General features: G+C 42.4%; 2 protein-coding genes across 9 annotated transcripts; one reads left to right on the top strand and one right to left on the bottom strand.

Annotated features, from left to right (window-relative positions):
* Position 1: 1 nt before the first annotated feature.
* MLH3 (mutL homolog 3) lies at positions 2-19,886 on the top strand. Of its 7 annotated transcripts, none has more exons than XR_014946715.1 (13): positions 2-3,652; positions 5,471-5,569; positions 6,238-6,308; positions 7,308-7,412; positions 8,893-8,965; positions 9,590-9,661; positions 10,657-10,765; positions 12,792-12,951; positions 13,983-14,006; positions 14,197-14,275; positions 15,067-15,144; positions 15,750-15,829; positions 19,868-19,886. XR_014946715.1 is itself a non-coding variant. In XM_015865084.3 (13 exons), the coding sequence occupies exons 1-13, from the start codon at positions 367-369 to the stop codon at positions 16,301-16,303; spliced, it is 4,398 nt and encodes a 1,465-aa protein (XP_015720570.2). In that variant the 5' UTR covers positions 2-366; the 3' UTR covers positions 16,304-16,546. The 7 variants fall into 7 exon arrangements, 5 of the variants coding, with proteins under 5 accessions (XP_015720570.2, XP_015720572.2, XP_085405323.1 ...); XR_014946714.1 differs by lacking the exon at positions 19,868-19,886 and adding an exon at positions 16,216-16,546; XM_015865084.3 differs by lacking the exon at positions 19,868-19,886 and adding an exon at positions 16,216-16,546 and having other exon boundaries at positions 14,993-15,144.
* EIF2B2 (eukaryotic translation initiation factor 2B subunit beta) lies at positions 17,146-22,390 on the bottom strand. 2 transcript variants are annotated; one of them, XM_015865089.3, is made up of 8 exons: positions 22,204-22,390; positions 21,481-21,601; positions 20,794-20,942; positions 19,932-20,095; positions 19,561-19,656; positions 19,249-19,386; positions 18,475-18,541; positions 17,146-17,601 (listed from the first exon to the last, which is right to left on the bottom strand). In XM_015865089.3, exons 1-8 carry the CDS (start codon positions 22,364-22,366, stop codon positions 17,444-17,446), a joined length of 1,056 nt encoding a protein of 351 aa, XP_015720575.1. In that variant the 5' UTR covers positions 22,367-22,390; the 3' UTR covers positions 17,146-17,443. The 2 variants fall into 2 exon arrangements, with proteins under 2 accessions (XP_015720575.1, XP_085405332.1); XM_085549206.1 differs by lacking the exon at positions 18,475-18,541.
* Between the last annotated feature and the right edge of the window lie 297 nt (positions 22,391-22,687).

Genomic DNA, 22,687 nt, shown 5'->3' with positions numbered 1-22,687 from the left:
CGCAGTGTGCTCCCCGTCCGGCTGCCTCCGCGCTGCTCCGGGGCGGCGGGCGCGTGCCGGGCCCCGCGGCGGTTGCGCTCGAGCCGCGGCCGTTACGAGGCCTCCCGCCCCGCCACCATCTACCACAGCCTCGGGGCCGGCGGCGGGGCGGGAGCTCGTGCCCTCGGGGCCTGCTGGATGCCCTCAGGGCCAGCCGGTCGCCCTCAGGACCTGCTGGCTGCCAGGGCTCGCTCCTTCTTCCTTTGCTATTGTAACGAGAGGAGAAAGAGGTAAAAGCGAGGGGATGGCAGCTCTCAGCCCAGCCCTTTGGTGATGCTTATGACCTGCTTGTGAATCTAACGGGATCCTGTCCGACCTGCTTCTGACATGATCAAGCACTTGGCAGAGGATGTGCAAGCCAGGCTGCGCTCTGGAGTGACGGTCACCTCGCTGGGGCAGTGCGTTGAGGAGCTCGTGCTCAACAGCATCGATGCCAAAGCAACGTGTGTAGCTGTTAGGGTGGATCTGGAAGCGTTTAAGATCCAGGTGGTGGATAATGGCTGTGGCATGGGGAGAGAGGACTTGTGTAAAATGGGAAAGCGGTACTTCACTAGTAAGTGCAGCTCAGTGGCAGACTTAGAGAAGCTGTCGTTCTATGGCTTTAGAGGGGAGGCTCTGGCAAGCATAGCAAACATGGCCAGTGTTGTGGAGGTTTCATCTAAGAGCAGCAAGACAGCAAAAACGTTTGTGAAGCTGTTTCACAATGGGAATGCGCTGGAAGTCTGTGAAGCTGAATTGAACAGACCAAGTGGCGGAACAACAGTGACTGTGTGTAATCTGTTCCATCAGTTACCAGTGAGGAGGAGGTGTATGGACCCTGTGCTGGAGTTTGAGAGGGTGAGACAGAAAGTAGAGGCTATCTCGTTGATGCATCCCTCTGTTTCACTTTCTTTAAGGAATGATGTTTCTTGTTCTATGGTGCTTCAGCTTCCTAAGACAAGAGATATTCACTCTCGTTTTTGTCAAATATTTGGACTGAGCAGATCTCAGAAGTTAAGAGAAATAAAGCATAAGTCTGGGGGATTTGAGATAAGTGGCTACATCAGTTCCGAAGGACATTACAATAAGAATATGCAATTCTTGTACGTGAATAGAAGGCTTGTTTTAAAGACAAGACTACATAAACTGATTGACTTCTTATTAAGAAAAGAAAGTGTTATTTGTAAGGCAAAAAGTGCTCCTGTGAGCAGACAGGGCTCCTCAAGTCCTGGTCGCCCCCGTTGTGGCCCAGAGTTATATGGGATCTTTGTTCTCAATGTGACCTGTGCGTACAGTGACTATGATGTGACTCTGGAACCTGCAAAAACTCTGATTGAGTTCCAGAACTGGGATGCTCTTCTAGCTTGTGTAGAGGAAGGAGTGAAAAGGTTTTTGAAACGAGAGCATTTATTTGTTGAACCTTGTTGTGAAGACATCAAAGAGTTTAATGAGGATAATAATTTTTGTTTGGATAATGCTCCAGTTACGAAGTCCATCCTCCCTGAGGATAAGAGCATCCAAGAAAACTTTAAGAAAGCGTGTGATGAAATTATAGATTCCTATGAAGTGTTTAAATTGCAATCAAAAGATGTCAAAAGAAAATCAACGGTGGGAAAAAATTCTTCAAATCCTCCAGAGTCAAATAAAAATACACAGGATACTGAAATTTCCTCAAATCAGAAGATTGCTGAACTTGTTGGGCAACGTAGAAACAAAGAAGCTGAGATTCCACTGCCCAAGAAAGATGACACTGCTTCTAATTTCACTGTGTCTGATATGTCGGAACAGGAGCCAAAAGGCACAAACAGTTCCCAAGAAGCATGTGATACTCATCTCAAATCTTCAGAAAATCTCCGTTCCTCTTTCACAGAAGGATCCAGATCAGAAATAATAAAAATAAGCAATTATGACTTGCGTGGCTGTGCTGAGAATCGTGCAAAAGATGTAGGAAAGCAGCAAGACCAAGTTGTGCAGAAAAGCAGTACAGTTGGTGTCTCAAATAATGGTTTTACTCGGTGGCTATCTGAGAGAGAGGACCCTACTGAGACTGCAGGGGAATCTGAAACTGTCTATGGAAATTCACTGATAAGACCACATAATGTGAGAGAAGGCGACAGGGAAAGAAGTGAAGTGGTAGATAATGCTGGAAGAGGGGCTGTTAGTTCAGTACCAGAAAAAGTGCATTCTCACTTGGGCCTCAAAATACATGTCATGCAAAATGAGCCACCCCGTGAGCATAAACAAACAGAAACAAATCTTGCAATAAACATGCACTGCAGAGCTGGCCCTGTCAGTGCCAAGCATACCCAAGCATACTCACACAATGTGAGTTTGCCAGTTCAGGCTTTAAACGCTAAGTATATTTCCATAAATGTGAATAAAGAATATATACCTTTCTGCAGCAGAGAAATAGGCAATGCCGATGGAAATGAGCTGTCAGAGAATAAAAGTTTGCCGAGTCAAGCACGTGATGGGAGAGACACGTCCACTGCCACCAGTAAAAGACATTATGAAATATCACATGTATCAGACTTGCCACTGGCAACATCTTCAGGTATTTCTCACAGTAAAGCTGCAGAAAGCCCTAGAAGACAAATAGCTGCGCCAAGATCACAGCCTTGCAAGAAGCTGAGCCTAGCTACACAGCTGGGTTCATTAGAGAAGTTCAGGAGATATTATGGGCGTGTCAAGTGTACACTACCAACACCATCACCAGAGCAGAGTGAATTTCATCTCCCAGTTTCTAATGCACAAGCAAACTGCGACTTTTCAAGGAGTCAGAATAACAGCCGTGGTCACTTGAGCATTTGTGAGACTCCAACTTTGGATTCTAATAATAATAGCCATGTTTTGAGATCTTCAGATGAAGTTTTACTTTGTAGTGGAGAAACTCCACTGGACAAACGAGCCCATTGCCGCAGTCCTTTGACATTGTCTGATTACTCAGAGGTTAGTAAACAAACTACAAGTAGTCAAAGATCTCCAGGATCCCTATCATCCAAACTGTGCCAAATGAAAAGTGATCACCGAGCAGTACAACAGCTGGGTGAACAACTCCAAACTGATTCAAGTAGAAAAGATAACCACTCTTTTGATCTTGAATCTTCAAATAATGATCTTTTATATAACCCTTGTCAAAGGTATAAAGCCTCAGTGGAAGAAATGAGGGAAGGTCACAGCATTTCTAAGGGGGATGTTTGCCCACTATCAGATGATCTGAGAGTAGAGTCCATGAAATGCCCCGTTAGCCTGTCACCACTCAGCAGCACTGAAGGAGAATGCACAGTTTCTGCAAGCAGTGTTTTACCAGCAAAAAATGATGGCACTGAGGTCATCTGTGAAGATGAAAGTATGTTAAATGAATCATCAAAACAAAGCGTGAAAGATGCTGACGTTCACTGTGTGGTCTCCCCAAGTAACTTGGCGTTCTCTGCAGACAATGGGAATGTGGGTGATCCCAGGGATGATTTGCGTAGTTCAGACTGGCTGCAAGATTTTGATGCTTTGTTGGGTAAGACAGTCTACATCAATAAGGCAACGGGACTGAGCACCTACAACACTCCTCCTGAAGAGTTTCCAGCTGCCTGCATTAAAGACTTAACAACAATGGCTGTGAACGTTGTCTCAGAGAATGGTAAGATGATTTGTTGTTGTTATAAAAATGGGATGAGGAAATCAGTATTTGTTCTGCTAGGTGCATGGAATGTTTTGCTGGCTGCACCTGACACTCACACTGAAAAATCCACTGCCTTATACATAGCAGAAAACAGAACTGTTGGTGACTATGGAGACAAAACAAACATGTTAATGTTAAGATGTTACAAGATGGTTTTTAATAAAATAGTGAAAGGAAATGTCAGCGCTTAGTTTTCGCTAAATATCATGACATCTACTGTAATCACACTCATATCTAATTGCTGTCATGTGCAAAGGCTGCTCTGAAACTTAATTCCTCCCATTTTATTATGCTGGCCCGTGACATCAGAGATGGATGTTGATGGTAGGGTAAAAGAGGTTGAACCTTTCACCAATATCCCATTACGTGTTGTTGCTGTACAACAGATGGCAGCAAAGGGGCAGTCTGATAAAATGGTTTCTGACATGGGAGTGCGTGTGAAGCTAAGGAAACTGAATTCCTCCATATCCTTTGCAGAGGAAAAGGATCCAAGGATGTTGGTTGACACTTGGCTGAACATGAGCCAGCAGTGTGCCCAGGTGGCCAAGAAGGCCAATGGCATCCTAGCTTGAATTAGAAATACAGTAGGCAGCAAGAAGAGAGAGGTGATTGTCATAGGCCGTGCGCTCCATGTGCCCAAGAGAAATGTAAGGTTTTGCAGGTTAGACTTAGGCATCTCTGAACTTAGTAAGTTGACCGTTACAGGAAAGTTTATCAATTTTTTTTCATAATCAAATGACTTTCTGAGCAATCTAATGTTCTGCATCAACATGATAATGTAATTGAGTATTCAAGTATTCTAGATGTATATGGTTTGCATGTATGAAGTAGAGAAGTTATTCTTGACACCTTTTCTGATGGTACCTGTCAGATTAATAGTTGTAATAATATCTCTGCGAGCTCTGAATTCTCACTGGCCTTTGGACAAGAAAATCCTGACTTCATGAGCAATGTATGTCCATCACCAGGCTTTAATGGGATAAAGCCAGCAGTCAGGAGTTGATGGACTGGCCACAGGACCTCATAGAACCTTTTCCTACTGAGCTTATCAGCACACAGCTTTTATTTTTATTTTTTGGCTTTATCACTCTGCCATATTTCCTGAATGCACACCCTTAATTTCTAAGTAGAAAGGAACTTTATTAATTCATTATTATTTCACAAAGAATAGAAATCTGAATTGTACCAAAGGAAGGGTGACATGTTTACCACTGTGCTGGAAATCTGAGCCACTTAATAATCTTGATAACAGTGCAGGTTTGTAATATAATTAAATCATTTCTGGGTGGGTAGGAACATGTTGTTAGACTAACTTTGATAGCTCACGTGGTCTTACTGGCTTGTAGTTTGCAGTCTTACAAGGTGCTGATAACTGCTGGTAACTACTGATGGTGGTGGTAATGGATTGACAGCTCTGCCACACCTGAAAAGAGGGAAGTCAAAAGTGTTTTGATTGTCTGTATGCCATCTCTTTCCTCTTATGGTAAACATTTATGACTGCATTAATTCTTTAAGTAATTTTTATGTGATTAAAATCGTAACCAGTTTTTAAGAATGTCAATCTTGCAGAAGCCACTTTTCCAGCTGCAAATGTATCTGATAATTCTCAGTTTTTACATATGAGCTGCTATTTCTTAATGCTAGATTGCCAAATCAACATAAGAGTCTAATTTGCCAAGGGCTAAGCAAGCATTCATTTATGAAAATATAATTGTATAGCCTTTTGTGTTTTTGCACACTGATGAATTTGCAGAAGTCAATTTATGTTGTTTTTAGGGTTTCAGTGCAGGTGCCATCCCTTTAGAAGTGAGATTTTGCTACCCTTCCTTCCTAGACCTGGAAAAGAGAAGACTCTAGCAAGCCAGGATCAGAGAGGTAGGGCCAGCTTTCCAGGACACAGTGTACTGCTGTAAAAACAAGTCAAAGAATTCTCCCAGGTGTCCCAACAGGAACCCAGAATTACTCAAGGTCTGCTAACAATGGGACTGTGTGAGTCACCTCAGATCTAGAACTGGAAAAAAACCTCTTTGAGGGTTGAAGGTAGGTTAGGGGGTACTTATTTACAGATTAAATACCCAGCTCTTTGTTGAATGATGTCAGTAGCTTAAAGAATAATTACCTAGTCCCTTCTTTGTACTCATTCCAACCTTGGAATGTGAAAAATAGCTTCAATCCACACATTCTTTTTGTGGTAGAATGGATGAAATCACCTTTTTGGTATGTGGCTTTGTCCAGAAGCAGTGGGTAGCTAAATAGGTCCTTCATTTGTTTTTGTTTCTTTTCCCTCCTCGTTTCCAAGGCCTGTAGAATTGTGCTGCAGCGTGCTCAGGAAGCTGCACAGGGTCTCTTCTAGATAAAGCAAACAATAGAGAAGCCCACTCTCATGCTCCATTATTTATCTGTTTTTACAGATAAATTTATTTATCACCCGTTTTACTAAAGGAAAAAAAATGTAATTATACTTATGTGAGGTAGAGGTACCCAATGTACCTTCTGCTGACAGCTTATGGTAGTCCCTGTATTATCTGTGTGCTCTTTCCCAGGTGGTGATGGCGGGTCTCTGCAGACGATGCTTTCAGAATGGGATAACCCTGTTTTTGTTCGCTGCCCAGAGGTAAGCATTATCTCATGCTAATGTAGGAGTTATTTTATCTGATATGGGGACCAAAACTGCAAGTATTGTAACTGTTCTGTATAACTTATTCAGTTATATTTTAGACTACAGATCTTGCAATTATATTTTACAGGTGGTTTATATGTAAGTCATTTTAATGCATGTATTCAAAGTTGGAGAGGCAGGTATTGGGCTAATCCTTTACCTTCAGTCATTTCAAAAGTAAGACATTCTTGTAAGCTGTCGTCTTCTTTACGGAGATGTTCGTCTTAAAATAAGAAAGTTTGATGTCAGAATGGTAATATATTGTCTGTCCTCTTTGTGGACAGAGTAAAACAACTCATCTTTCTCCTCTGGGCTGCAGTGAGTCTTAAAGGTTTATTTTACTGTATTTGTTTTCGTAGCCTAGCAGGACTGTAGCATGTGAGAGGGAAACAATGTTGGAACTTTTAGAAAGACTTCCTTTGTTGTCATGAGGCAGCATTATCTTTAATCATCGTGTTGCAAGTGTGTAAACTTACGTATGTAGCCATTTCCACCTGCACACAATGGAGATGGAGTCACAAACCACCTGCTGGTGAATTTTTGAAAAGGAACAATTCTGTTCATTTGTTACAGTGACAGATTCTGAGTCATTTCAGGGTGATGTGTATTTGTAACTCACTCCTCTGGGAGCTTATCTAGGCTGGTAGTCAACATCAGGTTTTCTGATAGGTATTCATAATTAGCTGAATGTACTGAAGTTAGCAGGTAATACCCAGATGGGAAAGTAAGTGGGGATGGAAACAGAGTGATTGCCAGACTGTATCTCTAACTATTGCTGTGTTTGAGTGGAAAGCTTGGTTTGTCAAAATATGTAGAGCTACTTCCAGAATGTTTTTTCCCAAATCTGACTTTTTTCTTTCTTTTTTTTTTCCCCATGTTCATCCTAGGTAGCTTGAGCCTATAAAATATTAATCTAAATCACTTTTTTTTTTTTTTTTTTTTTTTTTTTTACAGGTAGCTGTTGATGTGACCAGTGGTCAAGCTGAGAATCTTGCTGTGAAAATTCATAATATTTTGTATCCTTATCGTTTTACCAAAGACATGGTTCAATCAATGCAGGTACAATATGATCTATTGCTAGTTTTCATGCTATAATTCCCGCTCAGTTGTTGGGATTTTCTGATGTCTCTGCCTTGTAGGAGAGAGGTATCCAGGGAAATAGATCATATCCTTAGTTTTCACAAACACAATCAGAAATCTTGGTGTATAATACCATCAGACACACATGTCAAGCCAGATCTTAGTATCTGGATAATCATCTATCTACAAAATGACTAAAATTCCTTGGTTGCATGGTCAAATCAAGAGGCAGCCTCATTGCTGCTGCTTTGAAACACTGTTAACTAAATGATATTTCAACAGGTGACTTTTTATATTTCACGTAAATATTTGCTAGTTCGTGTTCTTCTGAAGTCTATCTCCTATCTCCTATGGTTCTATATTTATTGACTTTAGAAATTTAATTCTTAAGCAGAGTGGTTTCAAAAGCAAATCCTAGATTTCCTGGAAAGACTTGAAATTTCCTTTTAAGATTTATATCTGCTCTGAAAAGTGATTCTTAAAAATAACATTGTAACATGAAGTCTGGCTATTTTAATGCTCTTTCATTGTATATTTTGATAGTTAACTTAAAATCTCATGTGAATATATGGCTTCAGCTTACGTTCTTTGCACTTATAGGTATCTCAAAGTGAATTCTCTCCCTCTCTTACATATTAAAGACTAACAGGTTTCAAACTGGCATTATTCTCATGCAATCAGGTTGCTGACTTTGAGATTGCAGGTTCTGACTGGGTGGGACATGGTAATATTAAGGTCAGGGTGGAGAAGGATGGAATTGATTCTCCCTTCTTTACATTGCATGTGCAGGAATAACAACAGAAATAAAGTTATTACAGGAAACAAATTATGTTTCAAAAAGACAGGAGAAGAAAGCTGTAAAACAGAAGGAAAAAAAACAGAAAAAAATTCTTAATGTCTAGTATTCCTTCAAAGAAATAGGATCATCTATTCATTTTTGTCTAGGAGGTGGACAGCACATGTTCCACTTATTACAGAACCATGACAGTAGCACAAAGTCCTTAAACACAGCTCAAATTATAAAAGGTTGTTTATATTCTGCCAGCTGTGAACAGCTTTGATTCCCAGCTCCTACAGGCTTCTACACCACCATATTATCCATTCTGTAAATTTCCACCTTAGTAGTTCTTATGCCTGTAACTCTCTTACAAAAGACAGATTCAGAATTATTTTGTTGGATATTCTGCAACTTTCTTATTCATTCCAGACTAAACTGTTTAATGACCAATCATGGTTGTTTGACCTTTTTTTAGTGTTGTCTTCTAGCCTAAGTAATTGCTGTCTTTTCCATATTTAGCCCCTCATTGCATTACAAAGAATACTTATGTAATTTCATAGTGTTGGTTTTTTTAGGCCAAATTCTTTCAGCCTTTGGAATTAGAAAATATGCATATCTAGTCCCCCTTCTAGTATCTCTTCCTTTTACCACTGGATAATGATTGTTCTGACTATCTTTCAGGTTCTTCAGCAAGTGGACAATAAATTTATTGCTTGTGTAATCAACACTAGGAATGAAATGGATAAAAAGAAAGGTAAGAGCTGGTTAGGTATTAAGGTAGCTCTCAAGTGCACTTAAACTGCAGGGAGAACACAGACCTGCTTTTATTGTTTTTTGCTTTGGGATGATACTGTGAGTAGAGGAAAATGTTAGACTTCACATGAAATTTCTTGGATCTTTTTCTCTTTATTTTGGATGTCGTTGAATGTTCCTATTCCCTTCAGATTAGTATCATAAAAATAGATTATACTCAAATTACCAACATCTTTCAGACTGTTCACAGTGTCTGGATATATTCGTGGCTGCAGCTTACTGAAGCTGCGTAGAAAAGGCTTTCATAATCAGTAATTTTTGTGACCTTTTAAAGACAGCGTTAAACAGAACTATTCTTGGTAACCTCAGCTTTCATTCTGATGTTAAATGAAGACTCCTATACACAAGATTTTGTGATTGCCCTTACTTTAAATTACTCATTTGGATCATTTCAGTTCTGTAGTGACTTTGTTCTGCCAACGGTCTTCCCCTCACTTCACACCTATGAAACCTACCGGTACTGATCTTGTAAATGTGGCCTCTAGGGAGCTGTCATTCTTCTTTCCAATCCATATGGCCATTGGGTACAAAGTTACCTATTTTAAATCTCTTGTACATTTTTTAGGTGGAAACCTTTTGGTTTTGGTGGACCAACATGCAGCTCATGAACGGATCCGCCTGGAGCAGCTTATTGCAGGTGAGAATGCGGATGGTTTCAGGAAAGATGTGTAAACAAGAGCTGTCTTAAAGAGAAAGCTCACGATGTTGTCATAAGGATAAATCTGGGCCATATCGAGCCAATAGAATATTGATTTGTCACCTTAACCCTGATCTTTAGCAGAGCGCAGCCATTCAGTGTTTGTAGGAGTCATAGTATTGGCAGCTGAAAATTGTTACAGCGCTTCCCAAAATAGAAAATATGCACCCTACCTACACAGACCTATCAAATTAAAATAGGCCTGATGTAATGAAAGAGTAGGAAGGCAGATAGGAAAAACAATGAACAGGAAATAGAAAACCATCAATAAGAGTATGTGATTACACTGTGAAGAATAAGACATGGTGTGCAGACTAGAGAACGTAGTTTGTTTGGTTCCTTTTTAGCTGAATACCACACTTGAAGCCTACATTTTTTACATTCTGAAACTGTTTGCAAGGAGATAATGGTCTTTTCTGTAAGCCCATTAGCCATTGGTTTCAGCATTAAAAGGTACAACTATCCATCAAGTACTTAAGAATCACAGACTTTCTCTTTCATTGAGAAATACTGCGCAGTTCCTGCAGAGAGGTTTCCAGGAAATCTGCTCCTTTTGGTGAGGTACTGAAAAAAGTTGAAAACTGAAGGGAGAGATGCTTAATGAATAGTATTTTAATGCCGTTTATGAGAGATTTTTTCTGTGGAAAAATCGCTGTGTGTGAGTTGGACTAAATATATCAGTAGGTTTTTCTTGCTATTTAGGGTGACTCTTTTTTGGAACCGGTGGGAAAAAAACAGAGTGGCATTAACCAACTTCTCCCTTGGGACTAGATGTCTAGTGTGTGACATTCCCAGTCCTCCACAAGTTCCAGGAGAAGGCATTTTGTGGTCATTTTTAATCCAAACAGAGGATTACATGCCAAACCATAAGGTCATTGAGGGCAATGCCTGCATAAGTATTCAAAGAGGCATATTTCTAAATGTTTCATTCACAGATTCCTATGAGAAGGAGGCTGCAGCGTGTGGCAAGAAGAAATTACTGTCTTCCTCCGTCTCTCCCCCTTTAGAGATTGAAGTTACAGAAGAGCAAAGAAGAATTCTACGGTTAGTAATGCCCAGTAGTGCTAAACTGTGGAGGAAGATTTCAATATGTATTGCTAGGTTACCACATCTGTTGATTGTTTCCTGAGCAGAAACCAGTAGGCTATATCTGTACTGTGGAAAATAGGTGTTCTTCTTGGGCACATCACTACATCTCAAGACGAAACCCCACGGTGTGCCATCCCTGTGCCACTGCAGTGTTCTGTGCTTTCCCTGGCAAACCAAACTGTGATGTATGAGCCAGAGGAGTGTCCCTGAAGTCTCCAGCAGTTCCTGCTGTCTGGAGACCAGGACTTGGAAGTGCGCAGTGGAGTGCAGTGCCCATAGTATAGACACAGGAACTGCTTTAATAGACTCTGGAGAGGGAAGGGATGGGCTGTGGAAAGCCTGTATTGTGAATCCTTCAAAAATGCATTCCTTAATTCTAGATGTCTGCCAAGACTAACTAATGAGCACTGTTTCCCAAATGTTTCAGAGTGGTGTACTAATTACCATTAGGAAATTTAACTTTTGTATTGCAAGGGTTTAGAACTAGATACAAATGTATTGCTGGTCTGTTATACACATACTGAACACTAATTAATCCTTTTTATTTCCTCAAAATATTCCTGCCTGCCTTTGCATTTGTGTGTGCTTGTTTTTCCATGCTGTACTTCATGTTCAGTTGAAGTTCTCTGCCAATTTCCACAGGTCTCCTTCACTGTTATTCTCCAGTTCCCCTTTTTTGTGACTCCTGTGGCAAACTCAACAGCTTTTAAATCACTCTTTATTAAAATTGCTGCCTATGTTAGGAATATGCTTGTTTGGTGGAATGTCCTTTTTGGGTGTATTCCAATCATAACAGTATCAGTGGTATATGTTTGCTAAGTCTTTTGTGTAACAATGGCAAATACCAGAAATTGTAAAGGAAAGTGTAAAGCACCATTACGTACCACCTGCTGTATGAAAAATGTGAGAACATAACCGTGGCTGCTCATAATTCAACAATATTTGGATGTCTTTGTTTCTATCCTTTTGTGATATTCTTGCCAATATCACAATATTTTTAGTGCCCATAGGTCAACTCTGAATTATTTTTACACTAATCTTTGAATATCTTTATATCTATCTTGATGGCCAAAACCAAATACAATATACCAAATGACTGCATCCCACTGATTTCTGCAGCAGCTTTGCAATAGTTCCCCTGTCTTCTGTCTGTTATGTCCACACTTGGTATTTTGTCTGTTGGTTTTGGCTACTGCTGATAGCCCAAACTGTTTGCTCTGCTTGCTTATTGAGCTGTCATGACAGTGAAATACAGAGAGGGTTTTTGAATTTTTGCTTTTTAACGTAGAAAGCACCAAAGTGTACACATACATTGAACTATTTGATGGTTGCTGACAGTTTCTTCAATTTCTGATGTCAAGTTCTCATCTGACTGAGAGCTCCAGTTTTTGTGTATTTTTCCATCCATAGAGTGACACGTGTCAGATTAATTAAGGCTGTTCTTTCCTTGGCTCTCTTTGCCTTACTTAAGAGGACATGAGTCCTTTAAGCCAGCATAAATCTCTTAAAATATTTTTCTGTCATAAGCATTTGCTGCTATGTGTCAGTTGAAATCAACTGTTTTTTAGGCTAGACTTAAAGCGGTCTTTGTAGTGCATAACTTTAATGTTTGGAGGATGTGTAGTGCTGCTATTTGTGTGATAAGTTGGCATTTTTTCCTTGAATTGAACATCTTGTGAATCTTTAGAAAACAAAAAAATTATACATTTGAATGCAAAGCTCTCTGCATAGTACAGAAATATTGTATCTTGTGGCTGAGGAACACACAATATGCATAGTAGATTGGGGTGAAAAATGTAGTAGAATGCAAAGTAAAAGAGCAAAATTAACTGGAATCTCAAGTATGGTTTCAAGATTAGAAACTTTTAGGAAGAAACGTGGAGACTACACAAATATCCACTTAAGCTGCAAAGAAGTAGCTGCTTCTGCTTTATTTCTGTTTTGGTTGTTGTAGTTTTGTTTCATTATGCTTTTTCTTCAGGTGCTGCTACAAAAATTTGAAGGATCTGGGCCTTGAATTATCATTTCCTGAGACCAACAGCTCCTTGATTCTAGTGAAGAAAGTGCCGCTGTGTTTTACAGAAAGAGAGGCCAATGAACTACGACGGAAAAGACAAGCTGTCACTAAAAGCATTGTGGAGGTCAGCTGTGGATATGGATCAAAGCAATTTGTGATACTGGCTTTTTTTTCTGTGTTAATGACCCAAGGTATAGAATATCTTTTCTTATAAGAGAGACAAAAGTCTCTTGGCCAATGTAGGTGCCATCTCACTTAGCAGCTAAACAATCCTATGGTTGAAATCCCTGAACTATAACAAAAATGACAGAAATCTGTTTCATACTTGAAGTAGTGGAAAAGCAAAGAAACACAGTAGGTAGTTCAGATGTTTAATCAGTTTTCTGCTCATTCTTCCTGAATGCTTGAATGAACAGTAAAACAATTTATACTGCTGATACAGAAATATTACTTGTTAGGATTTAAAGTCCTAGTGAAATCTTTGCGTAGGCAGTTCAGCTTTCTAAAAGCTGTTGTTGAATAACAAAAAAAGCTGTTTGGAGAAGAAATCACTGAATGGATTGCTTGCAATTTCCATTGTAAACAATTCTTTACAACCATAAGTGTATCAGGGACTCTCCTTAAAAATTGTTTCTGGAGTAGTGTTCAGCCAGTAGGCTGAGCCATTGTGAATCAGCCTAGCCTTGCCACTTACCTTTTTCTATGTGAAAAGATGATCCAACTGCTTTTTCTCTTCCAGCTGTGCTAGAAGCAGGGAAAAGTCAAAGTGCACTCTCCAGTGTGCCAAGAGTGCTGGTAGTAGTGGAGAAGGGTTTTAAAAGATAGGCATACGTCTGAATGGTACCTAGCTGGAGATCAGGTCTGTCCCTCGCTAGCAGTCTTTCATAGGTGAAGCTTCAAGATCTCATGAGCATTTTGTGATACTTTTTGTTTTAACAAGGACTGGCATCACCTCTATGTGATTAAGAATTTCTTTTATCTTAGATATCAGAAATGAAATCCACTATTATTTAAAGAAGCGTACAAGCAGCTGCATCATTTTTTCTGGGGTATATCTGGAACTTACATATTAAATTATACTCAGATGTGGAGAAGAGGGATGCGGGCAGTGAAAGTGAGAAATACCAACTTACTGTCTCACCTTTTTCTTTTCAGGAGCTTATTCAAGAACAAGTTGAGGTGAGTAGCTATCTGCTTCTGAAGCTGACTGGAATAATGCAAAGCTTATTGAAAGAACTAGGGGAAATAAGCATGTTAAGCACCAAACAAGAGATGAAGATTTAGGTCATTTGAAGCTCATTGTTGTTACAGTTCTCCTTGTTCTTCATCTTAAATGGAATGTAAGATGATGTTCTCTTACTAATTTTAGCTAGTGCAGACCGCGGGAGGAGCACGAGGGACACTGCCTCTGACATTTCTGAAGGTGTTAGCTTCCCAGGCCTGCCACGGTAGGGCAACTGTACTTTTATTCTTCCATTTATTTTTTAGCCTTTCCTTATAACATAAGTCCTGGCATAGTGGTTTCAGAATGTGTTTGTAGGAATTGCAGGGTTACAGACTGTTTCATAGCCCATTTTCATGGTGTGACATTGCATTCTAAAGAAGTCTTACAGCTGAGAGGCAGGACAGAAATTGCAGATAGCCTTCTGAGTCTGTGAATGCTAAAGATAACAGACAGTTCTTTTAACATTCTGCTTTAATTTCCTCTGGATGCCATTAAATGCCCATTTGCAAGGAAGGGCTTTATGGCAGGGCTGGCGTTTGCTTTTGGAATTAATACCTGTCAGTGGCAAGTGTATAGAAGTCATATCAGTTCTGTAGAATTGATAAAGGTTGTCTTCTGGTTTTACAATCTTTTGCAGCATGAGCTGATTGCATCTTCAGCCCTTAAAAATAAAGTCTTTTCTTACAACACTATCTGAAAAGCCAGAATCTAATAATCCTGCAATCCATCTGAATCGGATTAGATTAAACAGTTTAGGCTTTGGGTAGCTGATCATTAAGCAACAGTGTGGTTAACTGAACTAAACCTTAAGCCAGCTTTTACTGTTAGTCTGTCTTCCCTGCGAGCTGCCTTTCTTTTTAAGTAGTAGCTGTGGAGGGAGGTCTGTTGGGTGGTTTGAATTCTCTCTGGCAGCACGTGCAAGAATTTTATGTCCTTCCAGGAGCTATTAAGTTTAATGACAGTTTGAGTCCAGAGGAGAGCTGTCGGCTCATGGAAGCTTTGTCATCTTGCCAGCTGCCCTTCCAGTGTGCTCATGGAAGACCTTCTATGATGCCCCTTGCAGATATTGACCATCTACAGCAGGAAATACAGGTACTGTGTGGGGTACTGAAAGACAGAACCATGCTCTGGATTGCCAGAGGCATGTCATGTATGCATGGTAGAAATAGAAGTACCACTGCTGCATCTTGAACTTTTATGTAGCTGTAATTAGTAAAATAAAACTTGAGAGAATTAAGCCTCTGTTCTGCAAAAACTTTGGCAAAGGTCCTACCATGTTCCATTTGAATGGTTGCACTGACTTGAATGGAGTCAACTAGTATTTTAAGTTAAGCATGTATTTAAAGCAGTTACGGTTTATGAGTGTAAAACTTTGAAAACATGTAAATGCAGATATTCTGCCGGGAGCAATGATGCTAAAGATTAAACACCTACTTCCCTAAAGTTGGAGATGCCATAAAATGGGGGGAAAGAAAGCAAAGACATAGCAACATGAAAATAAAATAAAATATAATCCTAACTCCTTCCCTTTTTCAAATAATGTCCTGTAAGTTATTAAATTAGCTGCTGTTGGAAGTCATGTGGGACTTTGAATTAGATGTGAAAAAAATGGGAATGTTTCTATTAGAGAAAAGAATATGGAGGCACTGAAGTGAGTTCACTTGTGACTTACAGCTTCTTAATTTTTCTCCCTCCAGCCTAAACCTAACTTGGCTAGACTGCGGAAGATGGTGCGAGCATGGCAACTATTTGGAAACAAAGACTTTAACCAAAAAAGGTAAGATTGCAAACTGCAGACTCCATAAGTGTTGGCACAATCCAGGTTCTCTTGTTAAACAGCATCTTGTGTGGAGCAATGTTCTCAATCCAGCCCAGTAACCAAAGTTTTGCCCTGAGCACTGACCTAAGCAAAAGAGACCAGCCAGAAGAGCATGGCAGAAGCCCACTCCTGGAGCTTGGAGAAACATCTTCAGCACTAAGGAACTTTGTTGTAAACCTGAGTCATATGTTAGTGTTTGACTGTTGATGTCAAGAAGTTGCATCCAGTCAGTTACTGCAAGCTTGGCAGAATTCCATGTAATACAGAGACTTTTAATTAATGTATTTTAGAGTGTTTGAAATGGAGGAGGTATTTATTAATAAAATTAATTAAACTTTCCTCAGGTTTCTGACAGTGGTTGGAATGAGGACTGACCAGCTTCCTAGTAAAAACAGGTTTGACATAAGCCTAGGTAGGCCTGTGTCTTTTTAACTTAACACTGACACACCCAGCTGTTTTCTCCCACCACCCCACAGTCTGCATTCTTGAGTGAGTGATTTCTAAATCCTAGCATAGCCCTGCTTTCTCGGTGTACAGAAACAACTAAGCAGCTTGCTGCATTTCTTACAATAGGCAGATGTTGTTTTTTCCACAGGTTCCAGTTCTATTTTGTATCACATTCTAAGCTAGACAGGAGATGATTATTTTAAAACAGTAAAAGATATTTTTCTTTAATCACCGGTATCTTTGTTCTGTGTAAAAAAGCAACTTAAAAACAGATCAGATATTGGAATCTGCTGTTTCAAAAATGAAACAAGGAGTGGAAGCTTCTTTCCTCTGGTGTCTCAACTGTGGTGTGTAGTATATTAGCATACATTGATAAAAGGGACTAAGAAATGAACCACCTTGTGAGAGCCTAAGATTTAAGATGTTCTATGCTGCCCCTCACAAAAAGCATGAAGTTTCACAATGAGGCGAGATGTTCACCCAAGGAGAATAATTAGTCACCCAGCAGTAAAGGAGGGAAGACCCCAGTCCAGAGGCAAAGCAACTTGCTGACATGGCTTCTGAAGTCCACCTTTCATCAGGAATGGAATCTCTGTTCCAGCGTTTTCCAAAAAGCTGGTTTGCATTTCAGTAGCTTAACAAAATCTGTCCAAAAGTTCTACCAGAAGTTCAGTTTCGAAGCACATGGTCACTGGCAATTACATTTTTAGATGAAAGCACACCTTAATCTTACTACTGCAACACAAGTACAGACAGCTCACTGCACTCATAAAACCCCGATTATTTAAGGAAACTAATTCTGCATGGAAAATGATTAACACTGAGAGCACTGTAAACAGCCTTTATTGCAGCACGCTTTGAAGTAACAGCACAGCTGCCCCAGAAAATGTTGCTTTGCTGTTTCAAGATTGGTTAACAGCTTCATGTGGCTTGTAACAAAGCAGAGGGTTCGGGACAAGTACAAGAACTGTCTTCTGCTGCTTTTTGGTAGGAAAGGTTGCACTGAGCATATTCCCTACCGGTTCCCAGCAGCAACCCACCTTTGCAACATCTGCTTTAATTAGCTGCTGTATCTTTCTAAAGAGAAAGACAGGACAAGTCTGGACAGTAATATGCTTCTTGGTGTTAGAGTTCATAGTCATCTGGATGGTAGAGCTCACTCATGAGGCGGTAGATGTAAGAAGGTGCATTACCCCCAATGTTAGAAATGAAGAGAGTAATGAGCTCTGGAGGGACATAGTCGAACACTGGGCAGTGAACGTTGATCTTTGCCAGGATCTCCCCTGAAAAATGAAGAGCAGCAGCATTAAGACATAAGCAAACCAAAGAAAGTATATTTAGCCTTCTGCACATCTTCTCGAGTTCCTGGAGAAACTGGTTGGGCCCATGACATCCTGAAGTCCTTACTGGGATATCCTGAGTCCTTCTGAACTTCCTCACCAATGCCTTTGAATTATAAGTATGCAACAATCTTGGACTGGAGTAACATCCTCTGCTCTTTTGGTGCTTTTTACTCATAGTAGTCCCCAGTCCTCTCTGATGCGGATTTACTAATTCATCGCAAGCCTGCTAATTTGGAATTGAAATATAAGAATCCCAGTGCTCCCAAAGTTAGCACCTAAACAAAAGTTCAGAAGGCCAAAACAAAAACCTGAGCCAAACTTGATCCATGACATAAAAATGTGTCATTTGAAGTAACATTCGTACCTGAAAGGGGGAGACTGAGCAGCCACCTTTCTAAAGAGGACGCTGCTGCGGAAAACTCACTGCAGAGATACCTGATCTGCTTGCTGAAACTCCATTACTGAGTTTCAAGAAGTTATGTGAGCTGTGGGAAGAAAAGCAAGCTGCCCTCATTGTTGGGCATCTGTTGTGTCCCACAGGAAACTGCCACCTGTATGACACCGTTATCACAGTCCTACAATAAAGTGCTGAACAGTGCAGACCAGACGTAAAACTAAAAAGATGAAGTGTTCCAAAAAAACTTTTCTGTATTCTCTGAAGTAAAGAAAAATACATATAAAACAGGATGGTTCCCAGCACGTTTTTTCCCCCTTAAGAGAGCAGGAAACGATTTGGGGTCTTAAATGTACATTTTGTATCAAATATTAAAAAACAAAACAAAAAAACAACAAATGAACTAGCTTGACCGGTACCTTCTGTGAATGGCAGCACTTCCTGTGGTGACACAAACTTTTGAAATGAATCTTCTTCATTAGGGAACTGAATGAGACAGAGTACAAGAAGGTCAAGGAAATAAAGAGCATCTCATTATCCTAGTGCAAACATCCTGAGTGCTAGAAGGAACTAAAGCAGTGGACGAAGACTTGCCAGGGAACAATAAAGCTCTTCACAACAATCACATAATACCCATGCCCAGTACTTCTGTACTGTAGCATCTACAGCAAAAGGTTTTTCCTCAGAGCTTCTAGAACCTCCTGTGGCCTGTCTGCCCTTTTACAAAGCCTGGGGAACCAGAGAAGAGATGTGACTTCTCAGTCTGCAATTTAATCTGACAATACTGAAAATACTGAGCATAGGAAATAGTAGAGAGCATCTCCATCTACCACTTCGGTAGACACAAAGGCTCTTTCACTACTAAAAATATATACAGAAGAAAAAGAATGATGATGTCACTCTCTAGTAGCATTGGCTCACTCAGCTAGTAGCAACCCTATACTCTGTGCACCTATTACTCAGCAGATTTTGCAAAGAACTGAGCATTGCAGGCAGAGCTTTGAGACCTTGACCTGCGCCAGATTTAGGTGAAGATCTCCTATCTGAAATAACAGCACTACATGGGGGAGATGACTCATCTACTAATCCTACCTTGGGCCATGTGGTGCTGTCCACACTGTTTTCACAAGCAAAGTATTACCCCATTATCTCTCTTTAAAGAAGATGCAGAACTGAAGAGGTGCTGTGCTTACCTGGGGTGAGAGCTTGAACATAGGGGCGCACACAATGAGCGGCGTGGAGTGGTGTTTAGCTGCTAGTGCCAGAGTGTGAGTTCCACTCACAGCAATCAGCGCACCGTTGGCCAGGATTGTCTTAGTACCAATGATAACCTTAAAAGACAAATTAGCATTAGAGAGCATGCACCACAGCAAACTGAGGAAGCTGAGCTTCCAGGCTCACACCCTTCTGGATAAAAGGGAGTTTGTCAGAGCAGCCAGCAAGCAGCTGGAGTTGCAGGGCATCTACCTGCCATGAACACCCACCAATAGCAAAGCCCTCCTTACCTTGTTGACTCGAGACATGACAGCAAAAATAGCAGCATCACTCATGACTGTAGTTTCAATGTTCTCTTTAGATAGTCGGACAGCCATTTCATGACCCTGAAAAGAGGGACAAGATAATTTGTGTCCCTAAAACCCAGCTCCTGCACTGCAGTTATAGAGACATTAGCACTCAGTTCTTGTCTGAACTGCAAAGCCATCAAGCAGTGGACCACAAATACAGCCCTCTGACTGAGGGACAGAGAGTAGAACAATGAGTTGTCTTTAATCTTTCAACTGCAGAAGCATTCCTGTAACATTCCCCTTGGAGATGTTCTGCTGACAGCTTGTCTCCAGATACAAGGACATGTGTGACAGCACGGCCTGGACCTTACCTGACAGAAAGGTGCACACTCTGCCACAATGACCTGGAACTTGCGTTTGCGGGCAGCTTCCTTCAGGAAGGCCTCAACAGTGCGTGAGTAGCCGATGGTCATGATCACCTCATTGGAATGGATGTGCTCCAGTGCCTGCATGGCAATGTTATCGGTGGTGCCCTCTGTAACAGAATGAAGCTATTGAGTGGAAGAGAAGCCAGGGAGAGCAGCATCTGCGCAGCTTGCTCCAGTAACATATTTTACTAAAGTGACACTACAAATTCTGGTAGAGCAGAAGCAGCTTTTTTCCTCATTCTTTTCACCAGCGAAGAGGAAGCAAGAAGCCGGCCCTTGAAACACCCTGTGCTCCTGAGAAAAATGGCCATCATGAAAACTCCATCCCTAGGGAAGTAGTCTGGGCCAGCACCAGACAAGCACCATGCCCACATGATGGAAGTTCCAGTTTTACAGTCCAGCAGCACTACAACCATGTAAAAGGAGACATGGGACAACCTGGGCTTCAGGAGGGGCACTACGTGTCTGTTCTGTTACAAGGTTGTAGGATAAGAAAACATCACAGTACTTTGGGCACAAGGGTGAAGTAATGCTCATAGGGATTACATCCAACCTCGGCAGATTGCTGATACCCTACTTCACAGGGCTCAATTTAAGACTTCCCAGAAGACAAACAGCATAGGCAGACACCCTTGTTTCTGATGCTTCTTTGAACCAAAAAAAGCACAGCCTACTCCTGTTACACACTCCTTCAGATTAAACCACCCAGTTCTTCACTGTCATTTTTCCAGGTAACAGCAAAAGGAAGCACCAGCCCCATCCCATAAAGATCTCTGTTCATGAGCCATTTCAGACCCACTCGTACCTAGCTCTATTAGCAGCTCATTGATAGCTTCAATAACGTTTGCTCTGAGGGAAGGGTAGGGAGTGCTGAAATCCTCGCTCAGTCCTCCAGAAGTCAGAAGTTTGTGCAGGGAATCTTGCTGATCACTTTCCTCACTGCGCCCATGAAGACTGCAGAGAAAAAGAGCCCTTCAGCCTCAGGAGATCATGCAGGTGCAAAGCATAACACAATGCAGCTCCTGAGCTAGCATCCTCACAGCACGTGGGTGCGAATGGAGAGGAAGGAAAACAGCATGCAGGGGTCATGTCACACCGAAGAGCTTCCCTAGCCATCTCTGGCAGAACCTGAAGCTCTGCCAGTGAGCGCTTCCCAAAGTGCATCCAAGTGCAGCAGGTGGAGCTCACAGCTACTGCTACAGTGGAACAGACCCTCCTGGGGATGCAAGAAGAGAAGTGGCCAGGTCAGAACTGACTGCTCTGAGGAGGGGAGCTTATGTGTCCACTAGAGGAAATGCTGTCAGCTACTTTGAAAACTGCAGGTCCATTGGTACTGGTGCCCTTCCCTCTATTACTAAGCTTATTGAATCCCTCTGTAGAAGATGCTGAAACAGTAGGTGATAGAAACCAAAATGATCTCACGAAAGCAAAAGCACTGCAGGAATCTGCTCTGGGTTCTTGGAGGGGCAGAGAGAGCACGAGGGCACCTCACCGGCCATACTCCTCCCGAATGACCTTCAGCACACGCCGCACCATGTTGCCCACAGTGGTCTCAGATGGCTGCGCCGCCGTCATCCGCCGGCCCTCTGTCCGGATCAGATCCATCAGCTCCCCTGAAAGAGGGGACAGCCTCAGTTATAAACTGTCTGCAGTATGAATGTGTCAGACCTGCTCATCCACCACAGAACAGCCCTGCACCCAGACGCTGACACCAGTAACACAACGCCACAGCAAAGCACACATGCATGCAGAAAGCAACGCCACAGTTTGCTCCATAGGACTTTTGGGTTACATGAATCACCTGCATACAATGCAGACTTGGGACTTATGAAAGATCATAGGTGGCGAGTATAGACAAAGAGGAAACTCCTCTGCAGGTGAGATGGTCAGCATTCTGACATCGCCGAGCTTTTATAAAGACCTTATGTGCACCCCATGCACAGGACGGCAGACTGAGGAAGCCGACATTAACTTCCTAGGAGCCACATCCCAAGAGGCTTCTGCAAGGAACTGCGTACAGAAACAGCTGCCGGCAATAGAAGGACGCCTGAGCCCGCCCCCGGCCCACGGCACAACCCCGACGGCCCCGAAGTTGCCGAGTAGCGCGGGCAGACGGCAAGGAAGGACACGGGCCATTCGGAGGGAGCCCGGGCCCCGCAGCTCCCGGGGCTCCCCGCCGCCTCCCGCCCCCCCCAGGCCGCAGCCCGGCGCTCACCGGCCCATCCCCACCGCCCGTGCGCGATGATCTTCCGCAGCAGCGACAGCGTCTGCCGCGCCGTGTCCTCGGAGCGCGGCCTGTGCCCGCCGCCCCGCAGCCGCGACACGAAGCTCTCGATCTGCTCCGACAGCTCCGAGCCGCGCTCCGCTGCCCCCGGCATGGCCACACAGCGCCGCACGGACGGACAGCGCTTCCGCTTCCGCTCCCGTCCCGCCCCATTGGCGCACACCCCGGCCCAATCCCGCCCCGTAGCCAATGAGGAGAGCGTTGAGTTGGAGCGGGCGGCAGCCAAAGCAAACCGTGCCGGGAGGCGCAGCTGTGGCGGCACGGCCCGTCCCGCTGGCAGCGCCCGGATCAGGCAGCAATGCGGCTCCATCCCGTCCGCTGCCCGGCGCCATGGCCGTGGCACCGCGCTGCGTTGCCGCTCCGCCCCGCCGGTGCAGGAACCGGGGCGGGCTGCCGGCCGGACACCAGCGGCGCT

Source organism: Coturnix japonica, chromosome 5, assembly GCF_054131305.1.
Source record: "Coturnix japonica strain WE chromosome 5, WE-NBRP24, whole genome shotgun sequence".
In the NCBI taxonomy this organism is placed as follows: domain Eukaryota; kingdom Metazoa; phylum Chordata; class Aves; order Galliformes; family Phasianidae; genus Coturnix; species Coturnix japonica.
The sequence above is the reverse complement of the archived record's forward strand: the minus strand, read 5'-3'. Positions and strand labels throughout refer to the sequence as shown.